Source organism: Mesoplodon bidens, assembly GCF_964165515.1.
Source record: "Mesoplodon bidens genome assembly, chromosome: 11".
Taxonomy (NCBI): Eukaryota; Metazoa; Chordata; class Mammalia; order Artiodactyla; family Ziphiidae; genus Mesoplodon; species Mesoplodon bidens.
Window position 1 is genome coordinate 1649623 of NC_138167.1, and position 14649 is coordinate 1664271.

General features: G+C 40.3%; 1 protein-coding gene across 5 annotated transcripts in view; it reads right to left on the reverse strand.

Moving 5' to 3' along the window:
• Positions 1-14649, reverse strand: part of ERC1 (ELKS/RAB6-interacting/CAST family member 1) — a 388457-nt gene that overhangs the window by 261879 nt on the left and 111929 nt on the right. For all 5 annotated transcript variants that reach the window (XM_081249168.1, XM_081249164.1, XM_081249165.1 and 2 more), the window contains exon 8: positions 6108-6275. In XM_081249168.1, coding sequence (XP_081105294.1) covers positions 6108-6275 — 168 coding nt within the window. The remainder of the gene's footprint in view (positions 1-6107; positions 6276-14649) is intronic.

Below are 14649 nucleotides of genomic sequence, written 5' to 3' on the forward strand. Positions count from 1 at the left end.
TGGTGCAAGTGAGACACCGAAAACCATGCAGACATTAAAAACAATGAGATAAAGCTACGTATAAAAAGACACAAAAATATGTTTATTTTTAAACGAATAAAAAAGTATGATCCCACGTGTCTTTTTTAAAAAAGGTGTGTAACATACGTATGCCTATATATGCATAGATATTTTATAGAAGAGTATACAAATAATTATTAACAAGTTACATCTCTAAGGAGCTGCACTGAGAGGGTCAAAGGATGAGAAAAGATAAGTTCATTTCATATGTTTTTGTACTTCTTGAATTTTTTTTTACCTTGAACATATATTACTTTCATAATTTAAAACTAGCTAATTTTTTAATCCACATTGTCATTTCTTAGTGTCTTTTCTTTAACTGAGGTATAACTGACATGTAACATTGTGTAGTTTCAGGTGTACAACATAATGATTCAGTATTTGTATATACTGCAAAATATCACCACAATTAAGTCTAGTTAACATCTGTTACCATATATAGTTATGCAATTTCTTTGCCTGTGATGAGAACTTCTAAGATCTACTCTCTTAGCAAATTTCAAACATGCAGTACAGTACTGTTAACTATATTTAGTCACCATGCCATACGTAACATCACCAGGACTTATTTATTTTATAACTGCAAGTTTGCACCCTTTGACCCCCTTCTTAGTGCATTAAAATCTAGATTTTAAAACAGCTGAGTACATTTACTCAATATTTCAAATATTTCAAAATGAATATATTTCAAATATACTAGTGATTCTACATTATGCATAAAAATTAGACAAAAAAAGTTTCAGAGGCTAAACTTTTACAATGATTGTACAACTCTCTCCCCCAAAGTATACTTCAGAATTATTTTTTTCTATTAAAAAAATAATTGTGGGCACACTAGAAGTTAGTAGCAAAGTTACAGCAACAATCTACAGTGGGAATAACCCAGGGATTTACAGCAAGCCAAAACATTAATACACACTGACCAAGAAAAAAAAAGAATACTTAAGTGTATAACACGTTTTGCAAAGCTAATGTGTTTCAAAGTTCCCAATTAAAAAGCAATATAGGGACTTCCCTGGTGGTCCACTGGTTAAGAATCCGCCTTCCAGTGCAGGGGACACGGGTTCAATCCCTGGTCGGGGGAATAAGATCCCACATGCCAGGGGGCAACTAAGCCCATGCGCCACAACTAGAGAGAGAAAACCCACATGCCACAACTAGAGAGAAGCCCGCGCGCCGCAACAAAAAGCTTGTGCGCCACGACGAAAGGTCCCATATGCTGCAACTAAGACCTGACGCAGTCAAAAACAAACGAACAAACAAAACGCAGTATAGGGGAAGTTTCTACAAGCTAAACATAGTCTAACCATATATCCAGCCATCATGCTCCTAGGTATTTACCCAAATGAGTTAAAAACTTGTGCCCACACAAAAACCTGTATGTGGATGTTTATAGCAGCTTTATTCATAATTGATAAAAATTGGAAGCAACCAAGATGTCCTTCTGCAGGTAATTACATAAACAAACTGTAGTACCTCAGACAACAGAATATTATTCAGTGATAAAAAGAAATGAGTTATCAAGCCATGAAATGAAATGGAGGAATTTTAAATGCATATAGTAAGTAAAAGAAACAAGTCCTGGAAAGGGTGCATACTGTATGATTCCAAATACTTGACATTCTGGAAAAGGCAAAACTATAAACAGTAAAAACATCCGTGGTAGCGAGCTGGGAGAGAGATGGATAGGTAGAACACAGAGATCTTTAGGGCAGTGAAGATACTCTGTATGACTCTGTAATGGTGGATCCATGTCACTATACATTCGGCAAAACCCACAGAACTGTACAAGACAAAGAGTGAAACCTACTGTAAGCTACAGACTTTAGTTAATAATAATGTACCAATATCGGTTCATCAATTTTAACAAATGTACCACACCAATGCAAGATGTTAAAAACGGGAAACTGTGGGCAGGGAGTAAATGGGAAAATGCCCTAAAAATAAAGCCTGTTAATTTAACAACAAGAAAGCAATAGGGGGTATCTCAAAGGCATAGGGAAGGGAAGAGCCCAGCGGAAGGTGCTCGGGGCTGGGGGTTGTAGTTAAGGTGGGACAAAACCAGATGACAAGCAAGGAGGAAGGGGGAAGGGCCGCACCACAGCACACAGAGCACTCGTGTGGCCGGGGAGGGGCTGCTGACCCCATGCTCCTCTTGGGGAACTCAGAGCGAGCCATTTGTTTGTGTTCTCCACACTCACGCATTCTTCAAGTCTTGGTAACTGGAACATGTCTCTCTCCCGGCTCAGAAATGATCAGTGGAAAAGGAACCAAAACAAGTACCTCATTATGTGTCAAGATTAACCTGGGAAAACTGTGGGCTGTTGACTGAACTGCTTCTCTCAATCGGCTGGTACTCTAGCTTTAAAAGTTCCCAGGAGACAACCTGAAATCCAGAATCTTCTCAGAATAGAAAAGGGTGGGGGCAATTCTGAACACATCATCAAACAGTAAGAGCCTCAAGCCTTTGGAAAGAGCCCAAAGGCCAAAAGCAAGACCTGTAGAGCTCTGTCCACACTGGTGGGTAACCTGATGATTATCTAACAAATTCAGCATGTGTCTACCAGAGTTCCAGAAGAGTGAGAAACCTTGGGGTTCGTCTGAGTTAGAACAATCTTTGATTACAGCTGAGTCACCTCCGTGTTCTTAACACAAGTAAGACCTGGGGTCTTTTCACTGTGTCTATTCATGTGATAAATGTCGCCCTCCAGTGTGAAATGGAAGGATGCCCTTGTTCTGTGGGGAAGACAACTGTGGAAGAAGTAGCTATGAGGACGGAGAGAGCCACCTAGAATGCCCCCTCCAAACCCGTCAGCAGAAGGCCTCTTCCTGCGGGCCTCTAACAGATCCTGAATGCTGCAGAAACCCCAGAGGCTTGGGATCTGGGACCTTCCAGGAACTCAAGATCTCTCTTGCTGAGGTCCTTTCCATCATCACACAGACCAAAGTCCTCACCAAAGCCTTTGTGCTTCTCACCGCCTTCCTTACCAGGAAGCTCCACACGCCAGCCAACTATCTCACTGGCTCCCTGGCCAAGACCAATCTTCTTGGCTTTCATCTTGGTCATAGCCATCTGCGTCACATATACCATCACCCACACCTGGAGCTTTGGCCAAATCCTATGTGACATCTGGCTGTCTTCTGGAATCACGTGCTGTGTGCATCTCTGCATGACTGCTGTGGACGGGTACTGGCCATCACCAACATCCTGTAGTACAATAAACGCCAGATATGCGGCCTCTACAGTCACCATCGTCTGGGCCGTTTCATCTCCATCCTGTCGCTCTTCTCCCAGATCTCCTACATGACCTACTCCACAGATGGTGCCTTCTACATCCTGTCCGTGTGGCTCATCACCTTTCACACGGCCTCCTGAAGCCACCAGATCACCACAGCCCAGCTCATCAGAGTTCACTGTACTCCCTCAACCCCCAGTCTCGCACTCAGCCAGCTCCCCTTTGTCAACCGCCTGAAGATCAAGCTTTTGCTCATAGAATCCTAGAGCAAGAGGATGTTTGCACCTCAAGAAAGGAAAGCCATAATAAAAATAATTATAGCTCTCTTGAGAACCTTTAACTGCCTCTAAACTTACTGTGTTTTTTTGTTTATTTTATGTGGATGCAAAAATTAAAGCTATTTCTGTTTTATCAGCAAACAGTGGTCCAGGAAACACATCACGAAAGTTGAGTCTAATGATGTTGGTACAGTAACTTCTACAACAAAATAAGCAGGCAGAACATAAAGGCTCTAAGCACTGAAAATGACAGGTGTAGAGGCATTATCTTAAAAGAAGCAGTAATAATCTAAACCAGGTTTGAAAGTAACTGTGCTACCTATTTGATAACTGTTTTAAGACAAATCAAAGTCTATAACGTGACAAATTAGTGAGGCAGCTAGTGTACTAAAAAGAGCACAATTACCAGCCCTCTAGAGCCTACTCCACTGGCCCTCCCCAGCGCAATGCAAGGAGACTAGACAAAGCATAATACATGTTATGTTTGTATGATGTCCTGTAGTGTCAAAAAGCTTGAACACATACTACACTGTCTAATCCTCCCAACAGGGAAGTTGTTGTCATGGATAAAGCTGCATTTTGGAATAAGACCAACCTTGTGACAAAAAACCTGAAGCTACCACTTTTTTAGCTGAACAAATTTGAACCTCCCTTATTAGGTAATATGTCTGGGACTTTGTTGGTTTGGGGCTTGCTTTTGTTTTGGGGGCAGGAAAGGGGAGCATGCGAGAATGGATACCAAGGTATAAAAGTGTTTTATTACTGAGTACTGAAATAACTTAATGGATTGGGACTAACATTTTTCTATTCCCTTTAAGACATGGGAGAAGAAAGTTCAGAGTATATTTTGTGAAAATTTTGTTTTAGCTGCATCTCTAAACATGTATAACATACGTTGATACAGATTAATGTAAAATATATTTCTTATTATGTGTCATGGCCTAAAAATTTAGCCACTGATTATAACAAAGCAATCAAGATCTAAAATCCACTACCAAAAAGTTGCAAGGATTAAACAAGATTACAGATATAAAGTGGCTAACATAAGTGCTGCCACTCTGTTTTTACAAACTATGATTATTCCAGGATGATGAGGTGTTATTTCTAACTTCAAACCCCTGTTCACAGTTATTAAAAACTTTTTTTAATGTTTATCTACTTAAAAATAAGATGCGCATTACTTTCAAACAACCTTTGGGTTCTAACCAATGTACTTGTGACTTGGCAAAATCCACCAACATTACAAATGCATATCCTTTCACCCAGCAATTCTACTTTAAGTAATTTACCTAGAAATATACTTCAGTTATGAACAAACTAAATATGCACATTTTTTAAATGCATCATCATTTTAAGCAGACTGTCCATCAGTGGAAACCTTGTAATAAACCGTAGCACATCCACACAGTGCTGTTGGTAACAATGAAGAAGCCCCGGGAGAAGTTTCAAAATATATTAATGGGAAAAAAAGGAAAGCAAAGGGAAATAAAGGAATGGTAACATTTGTGTTTAGAGAAACATTTTTGCTTTATATGGATTACGCATAAAATGTTTATGGAAGAACACAGAGAGAGGTAAACAGAAAAAAAGAATATGTATTTGCCTGTGTATATGTAAACTGTGCCTGGAAGCGTATACAAGAAACGGGTAAGGGGAAGTGAGCAGTTGGGGGTAAGGTGAGAAGAACATATGTATAAAAATGTAAAACAAAGTAGCATCCACTAACAAGACACTACAGTCACCCATCTAGAGTGATCAAATTTTTATGTTTACTCATTGAGAGCAAATGAAAACCAAATTAATAGAAGACAAATATTGAACATGGTCCTCTGTACACAAAAGAAAAGCTGAATTTGAGGTTTAGCGAAGAGAGTTTTATTCCTGGGCTATTGTTAGAGGTTAAAAGTAAACTGGGACAATGTCAAATATTTCTGATCTATCCCCTCAGCGGAGAAGAACAATAAATACCAGTGTCTACTATAACTGTTATCTCAAAGGTAAAAGGGGGAGGGGAAGACAATTATTAGTACTTTCCTTATTTATTACAGTGTTAGCCTCTTTCCAGTTATGATTAAGGTAAAATAGGAAAGAAAGTCTTCCTTTCCTTGACGTACGTAGATTAGATGTCATTCCAGTAGCATGTGTTTCTATTCAAATTGCAGTCTTGCAAGCATCCCAGCCTGCGTACCACCCTAATTCATGGCCCTACAGTTGCCATAGGAGACAGAAGATTAGGAGAGGTAGAAGAAGGCCAATGCAAATACTCGCAATTTACCAGGCACTTTTCAGAGACAGGAGCATGGAAAATACTACTGAAGATACCAAACAGTGTGTACTTCGAAAGTTTAAACACTGGACACACAGAACAGTTCTCACAGTCTACCTCCTGCAGCAATGGTTTCAATTACGACCGGCAAAACTATAAACAGAGGAATGACAGAGGAACTCTGACAGCACTTAGGTGCAACTCAGTGGTAGGAATGAGGACGTGGGTCTGATGCGGGGCCCTGGGCTCAGAACACCTGCACCTCACCTTCTTCTGAAGGACATTAACTTTCCGCTCCTTCACATCCAGCATGTCCTTGAGGTCATGGATCTCTCCAGCTTGTGTCCCCTTCTCCTCAGCCATGTCCTGGATTTGTTTTGTCTTCTTATTCAGCATGGTTTCCTTCTCTTCCAAACGCAACCGCAGAGCATCCACCTAAGAATATAACATTTTTACAAACGATTAATTGAAAAGAAAGGAACGTAATTCCCTCCAAATAGATGTGCACAGTTGCCTAAATGATACTTTTATAGTAAACTTTCATTAGAATCAAATAAAATACCACTCTAAATACAACTGTGACTATTTAGAAATGAAAACCCTAAAATTTTGTGAGCACTTCCATAATATAATAAAATTTACATCCGTTAAATTACAGTGTAATCAAAATAAATAGATCTGAATAAAGGGGACAAAATTGGAGAATTTATATAAAGGGGTTGAGCTTTGCTACTCCTATAAAAGTGGTATAATCTATTATGTTTCTCAAATTTTAGAATCATTTGGAGGATTTAAACAGAATATGCCAGGCCAAGCCACCAGTTTCTAATTTGGCAGGGTTGGGGCTCAAGAATCAGTATTTCTAACAAGTTCCCAAGTGATGCTACGCTGCTTTAGAAAATCCAAACTTAGAAAGAAAAACATAAGCGTCACCGCACATGACACCCGCTGTATCGCAGAATACAATCTAGCTGCAGCTGACAATCCCGTACTGCACTTAGAGATCCTGTAGAAGGCAAAACAAGATCTACTTTCAGAGCTCAAGACCACTCAGCTAAAGCGTGGCATCCAGGTACCTGTATCACCAAAGTTGAATACCATCCATTAGATATAATTTTAAAAGAATTAGAAACCTAATATTAGTACTTATTGTTTCTTCCAGTTTTGGGATATAACTGACATACAGCACTGTGTAAGTGTAAAGTGTACAGCATAATTATTTGACTTCCATGCATCATGAACTGATTATCACAGTAAGTTTTGTGAACATCCATTGTCTCATACAGATACAAAACTAAAGAAATAGAAAACAACCTTTTCCTCGTGACGAGAACTCTTAGGATTTTCTCCCTCATTGACCTTCACATACAACACACAGCCACGCTGATTATCTTTTCCTGTTGTGCACCGCACCCCCAGTACTTTTTTTTTTTTTTTTTTTTTTGCGGTACGCGGGCCTCTCACTGTTGTGGCCTCTCCCATCGCGGAGCACAGGCTCGGGATGTGCAGGCTCAGCGGCCATGGCTCACGGGCCCAGCCGCTCCGCGGCATGTGGGATCTTCCCGGACCGGGGCACGAACCCGCATCCCCTGCGTCGGCAGGCGGACTCTCAACCACTGAGCCACCAGGGAAGCCCAGTATTTATTTACTTGATATCTGGACGTTTGTACCTTTTGACTATCTTCATCCAATCTCCCCTCCCCTGATTCCTCACCTCTGGTAACCACATATCTGGTCTCTTGCTCTGAGTCTGTTTGTTTTTCAAGTACAACTGACCTACAGCCCTATGTTACTTCCTGAAGCACAACAGTGTAAGTTGATGTTACTATACATCTCAAAAAGTCTATTACAATAAGTCACCACACAATAATATTCCACAGTTACTGACTGTATTCCCCACACTGTACATTTCATCCCCTTGACTCATTTATTTTGTAACTGGAAGTTTGTCCCTCTTAATCTCCCTCACCTATTTCTTTCCTCTCCCCATCCTCCTCTCCTCTGGCAACTACCTGTTTGTTCTCTATATCTATAATTCTGTTTCAGTTTTGCTATGTTTGTTCATTTGCTTTTTTAGATCCCACATATATGCGAAATCACACAGTATTTGGCTTTCTCTGTCTGGCTTACTTCACTTAGCATAACGTCCTCAAGGCCCATCCATGTTGTCACAAACAGCAGGATTTCCTTCTTTCTCATGGTTGAATAATAATATACACATACACAGACAACATCTTCTTTATCCATTCATCCACTGAGGGACACTTAGGTTGCTTCCATATCTTGGTTCATTAATGCTGTAATGAACATAGGGGTGTATGTATCTCTTATAATTAGTGTTTTTGTTTTCTTCAGATAAATACCCCCAGAGTGAACTGCTGGATCATACAGCAGTTCTACTTTTAATTTTTTGAGGACTCTCCATACTGTTTTCCACAGTGGCTGCACCAACTTACATTCCTACCAACAGTGCACAAGGATTCCCTTTCCTCCACAGACCACAGACTCACCAACACTTGTTACTTTCGGTCTTTTGGATAATAGCCACTCTGACAGGTGTGAGGTGATATCTCATTTTAGTTTTGATTTGCATTTCCCTGATGATTAGTGATGTTGAGCATCTTTTCACATGCCTGTTGGCCATCTGTATGTCTTCTTTGGAAAAATGTCTACTCAGATCCTCTGCCCGTTTTTTGTGTTTTTTGTTTTTTTTTTTGCGGTACGTGGGCCTCTCACTGCTGTGGCCTCTCCCATTGCGGAGCACAGGCTCTGGACGCGCAGGCTCAGCGGCCATGGCTCATGGGCCCAGCCGCTCCGCGGCATGTGGGATCCTCCCGGACCGGGGCACGAACCCGTGTCCCCTTCATCGGCAGGTGGACTCTCAACCACTGCACCACCAGGGAAGCCCTCTCTGCCCGTTTTTTAATCAAGTTTTTTTTTTTTTATGTTGAATTGTATGAGTTCTTTGTATATTTTGGATGTTAACCCCTTATTGAATATATTATCGGCAAATATCTTCTCCAATTCAGTAGGTGGTCTTTTTGTTTTGTTAATAGCTTCCTTTGCTGTGCAAAAACTTTGTAGTTTGATGTGGTCCCACTTGTTTAGTTTTGCCTGTTTCCCTTGCCTGAGGAGACATATCCAAAAAAAATTACTAAGACTGATGTTGAAGAGGGTACTGCCTATATTTTCTTCTAGAAGTTTTATGGTTTCAGGTCTCACATTTAAGTCTTAAATCCATTTTGGTTTTTCGGTTATTTTTTTAAATTAATTTATTTATTTTTGACTGCGTTGGGTCTTCATTGCTGCACGTGGGCTTTCTCTAGTTGTGGCGAGCGGGGGCTACTCTTTGTTGTGGTGTGCGGGTTTCTCATTGTGGCAGCTTCTCTTGTTGTGGAGCACGCGCTCTAGGCACACAGGCTTCAGCAGTTGTGGCATGTGGGCTCGAGAGCGCAGGCTCAGTAGTTGTGGTGCACAGGCTTAGTTGCTCTGTGGCATGTGGGGTCTTCCTGGATCAGGGCTCAAACCCGTGTCCCCTGCATTGGCAGGTGGATTCTTAACCACTGTGCCACCAAGGAAGTCCTTTTAATCCATTTTGAACTTGTTTTTGTGCATGATATGAGAGAGCAGTCCAGTTTCATTATTTTTCATGTAGCTGCCCAGTTTTCCCAACACCGTTTGTTGAAGAAGCTGCCTTTTCCCCACTGTATATTCTTGGCCCTTTGTCATAGATTAATTGCCCATATAAATGTGGATGTGTTTCTGGGCTCTCTATTATGTGCCATTGATCCATGTATCCATTTTTGTGCCAGTACCATACTGTTTTGATTACTGTAGCTTTATAATATAGTTTGAAATCAGGTAGCATGATACCTCCAGCTTTGTTCTTCTTTCTCAAGACTGTTTTGGCTATTTAGGGCCTTCTGTGTTTCCATACAAACTTTAGAATTATTCTAGTTCTATGAAGAATGCCATTGGCATTTTGTACTTATTTTAAAATCTATTCACAGCAAATTTCATTAAACATACTCACACACCAAATTCTTTTGTTTTTTTGCTTTCCCACTAAGGATTTATAGTTCAGCAAATAGTTACACATTTGATTACAGAAAAACAGGGAGGTGGGTTTCTTTCTGTTCAACAAAAATATAACATGAGTCATACATGCAAGCCACTTATGAAATTTTTAATTTTCTAGCAGCCACATTAAAAAGTGATAAAGGAACCGGTAAAATTAATTTTAATAATATATTTTATTTAATCTAATATATATACACATTATTGTCATTTCAAACCTATAGTCTATATAAAAAAACTATTAACAAGCTATTTTACATTTCTGTTTTGTACTAAGTCTTCAAAGCCCAATGCATATGGTAATTGACACTTATGTCACATCTCAATTTGGACTTGCCATGTTTCAAGTGCTCAATAGCCACATGTGGCTGGTGGCTACCACACTGACAATGCACATCTAAGATAACAAGTATGTTTCTACAAAATATCTTTAATCTTGAACTTATACTATATTATTTTTCCTGTCTGAATGTAGAATAACCCACAAAGAAAAAATAGGTCAGACTTCCCTGGTGGCGCAGTGGTTAAGAATCCGCCTGCCAATGCAGGGGGACACAGGATTGAGCCCTGGTCCAGGAAATTCCCACATGCTGCAGAGCAACGAAACCCATGCGCCACAACTACTGAGCCTGCGCTCTAGAGCCTGCAAGCCACAGCTACTGAGCCCGTGTGCCACAACTACTGAAGCCTGTGTGCCTAGGGCCCGTGCTCCGCAACGAGAAGCCACTGCAATAAGAAGCCTGCACACCGCAACGAAGTAGCCCCCGCTCGCCGCAACTAGAGAAAGCCCACGTGCAGCAACGAAGACCCAACGCAGCCCAACGATTAATTATTTATTTATTTTTAAAAATAGGTAATATGGGTAATGACTCACAGAGAGAATACCAAAACATCAGGAAATATTATTATTACATTATATCATAACTATATTATTACATCAATAACATATTGAAACTATATTATATCAAAACAATAAGGTATCTGAGAACCAGTACTGTATGTTTAGTGGTACTTACTGCTCAATAAGTATTGTGGAAAATTTCCTAGGAGACCAGTCTCATTTGAGACTGATATAGATAAGCCATAATGTACTTACAAATTACGTTGGACCATGCTGGAGAGGAAAAACATGTAAATAAACAACATTTCATTCTGCTAAACTGTATTTCTCTCAACCACCTCAATGCCACCAGTCTCACCAGGCCAGAAATTGGGGAAGCCGTCTTTTCAGGTCTCATTTATAATTCGTCAGCACAAGTTCCACTGCCCCCTCAATAAATACTCTTGCACCTCTAATTTTCCTCTATTCTTCTTTAATTAATGATACAGGGTAAACCTTATTACATTCTGGAAAGATCCACCTAAGAACTTTCAAACTCTGAAAATCTTATTTCTGAAACACGGTTCTTTCCTTTCTTCTATGCCTACTAAATCTACTCTTTGTCCAAAGTATAACCTCTGATCTATCATCCCTAACTTTTTGTTATTCACCTCCATTCTGGTTTTATTTGTTTTTCTCCCAGCCTAAGCAATCATTTCAAATACAGCCTCACATCATCTTTTTTTTTCCAGTCATGTTTATTTTTACAGACCTTTACTTCTGTATTAAACAGTTTTCTTCATTCTACCCTCAGACTTCTGAACCTTCCTGCACATGGTCATGTATATGCTTGCCAACCACATACACAGCATATCAAAAGTCCTCAGGATTCTATTCTCAAGCATCGTATTTTCTTCCCTTGTATTTTCCCTGTGGAAAATTTCAATTTCCCATGGTAACCGGCAAAACTGGTACTTTGAGAAGAAAGCAGACCCAAGATCTCAAAGCTAAAAATAAGTGATAGAGCATGGATTTAAGATTAAATGGTCTGTCTTCAGATCCTAAGCTCTTAACCACTAATTCTGTAAGATTTCATATATGTAAAACTCTACAAAATGCAGACTAATTACAGTAACAGAAAGCAGACCAAGGGTTGCCTGGATATGAGGGAGGAAGTGGGGAGGAGTGAAGAACATCAGGGAGAGGCAGAAGAAAGGGGTTACAAAGAGGTACAAGAAAACTCAGGGGACAGTGTTCTTTATCTTGATCGTGCCATTGGTTTCAGAGGTGTGTGTCAAAACTCAACAAACTGTACATTTTGAATATATGCAGTTTATTTGATGTCAATAAATTTGATTTTTTTAAGTAAGCAAAATTAGAAAGCATGGTATTAGAACAGGAATAAACCAACAGACATTTGCCACGGAAATGCGAGCCCAGACACACACACTCACACCACTTAGTGACCCACACACATATAAACAGAGGTGACACTGTAATCAGTGAGGAAAGGGCAGAGTATCAAACTGTTTTTAGACAACTGGCTACCCATACTGAGGGAGGGGGGAAGAACTCTGACTCATATCATACACAAAAATGAATTCTAGAGGAATTAAAGCTCTCTATATAAAAAGCAGATCTTTAAAACTTTTAGAAAGAAAGATACTTTGTTTGTTTGTTTGGGTTTTTTTTTTGCGGTACACAGGCCTCTCACTGTTGGGGCCTCTCCCGTTGCGGAGCACAGGCTCCGGACACGCAGGCCCAGTGGCCATGGCTCATGGGCCCAGCTGCTCCGCGGCACGTGGGATCCTCCCAGACCGGGGCACGAACCCGTGTCCCCTGCATCGGCAGGTGGACTCTCAACCACTGTGCCACCAGGGAAGCCCAGGAAAGATACTTTTTAAGTATCTTTTAAGACAGGGCAGCATGGAAGGATTTTTTTTTTTTTTTAAAGACCCAGAAAGGATACATCATAAAGAAAAAGTACTGGTAAGGCCAACTACGTTAAAATTCAAAACTCCTACACGTCATTTACCATATTAAAATGTTTTAGTATTTTACCTATATTTTAAGTGCCTGAAATGGTTCTTAGTAAAAATACTACTAAGGAAAATAGAGGCATATTTATACTAGCTTTTTAAATTTTTATTTTATTTATTTTTATTTTTGGCTGTGCTGGGTCTTCGCTGCTGTGCATGGGCTTTCTCTAGTTACGGCGAGCAGGGGCTACTCTTCGTTGCAGTGTGCGGGCTTTTCATTGTAGTGACTTCTCTGGTTGTGGAGCATGGGCTACAGGCGCATGGGGTTCAGCAGCTTTGGCACGCAGGCTCAGGAGCTGTGGCTCGCGAGCTCTAGAGCGCAGGCTCAGTAGTTGTGGCGCACAGACTTTGTTGCTCCACAGCAGGTGGGATCTTCCTGGACCAGGGATCGAACCTGTGTCCCCTGTATTGGCAGGTGGATTCTTAACCACTGCGCCACCAGGGAAGTCCCTACACTAGCTTTTTTAAATGTTGATATTTTGTCAACTGGTCAAAATTAAATGTGATGCAATACTGAACTTCAATTTTCAAAATGTATGACCATTTACAATCACTCCAAAAAAGTTAAATGCCTAGGTATAAATCTAACAAAACATGTACAGGCTCTGTATGCTGAAAATTATAAACGGCTAATGAAAGCAACTGAAGAAGGTCTAAATGAGTTCTTCCCATGAATAGTATATGAAATGGAAACTTGACATGTGTAAAGATAGACAATCTACTTAAATTTTTCCTCAAAGACGAGGAAAAAGAAAAGATTACTCAGCAGTGACCAAAAAAAAAAAAAAAAAAAAGCGTTTTACTGACAAACAGTAGAACTACAATAAGCCAAGCCCAGCGAATCCAAAAGATGTTACATTACAAATTTCCAGTTTTGGTGCCTGAATTCAGCACTAGAGAGCTCAGAGCAAGAATCAAAATCCAATGCAGAACAAAGATGGAATACATGATCACCGCTGAGTTCTCCAATGGTCCTTTCTAAGGTGCAAGGTGACAAAATTCCTGAAGCTACCCCCAGTTTTCCTTCATCTACCTATTAAAATCAGAAACACTCCACTATGCAAAGAAGGAAAAAAGGTCCAGAAGGGAAATGTCAGAACAGACTGAATATTCAACAGGGAGAAAAGAACTGCCACCACAGAGCGAAGATGCTTGTGAACAGGAAATTCAACGACCAGGCTGTCGAGATGCCAGAAGAACTCACTGACCCCTATCCACCTGGCGTTTGTTGAGGCTCAGCTCCAGCCCGCCTACATGGCTACTAGTCCCATCTGACAGTATCAGATGTGGTTCCTATTAGTGAACCCATTACAGGGCATCCATCAGTCAGGGCGAGTCAAGAGGGAGCTCTCCATGAACCCTCTGACCCGCTGCACAGTTAAAGAGGTCAAAGTCTTAGAAAGTACACATGCCACAAATCTAAAAATAAATAAATCTCATGCCAAGTCATTTCTACCTAATTCCTACATTCTAATTTGTATTCTGTATACTATATATTCCACCTCCAATATGTATTCTATATATTCCAATAACCACAAGCGAAAAAACAAAGCAACTCACCTTAAAAACATTTTACCCGATACCCCTGAAATACACTATTAAATTCTTATTGCAGAAGTCAAAAGCCCAGACATTTAAACCTGTAGATAAGCCTGAACTGCCTTGTCTCTCAGTCCTTCTCAGCATTAATTTCAGAAAAATGAAAGGCTTTCCATCTGTGGGTCAGGAATCAGAATGCAGCAGGAAAACGTCCCTCATCACTTCTAAATGTTTCTCATTCTGATGGGACCAATGTCTCAGGATAATAACTGTGAGGTCTCATATTTGTTGCTTCTTTACCAAAAGTACCCAGATGCCCCAGCTGCACTTTTAT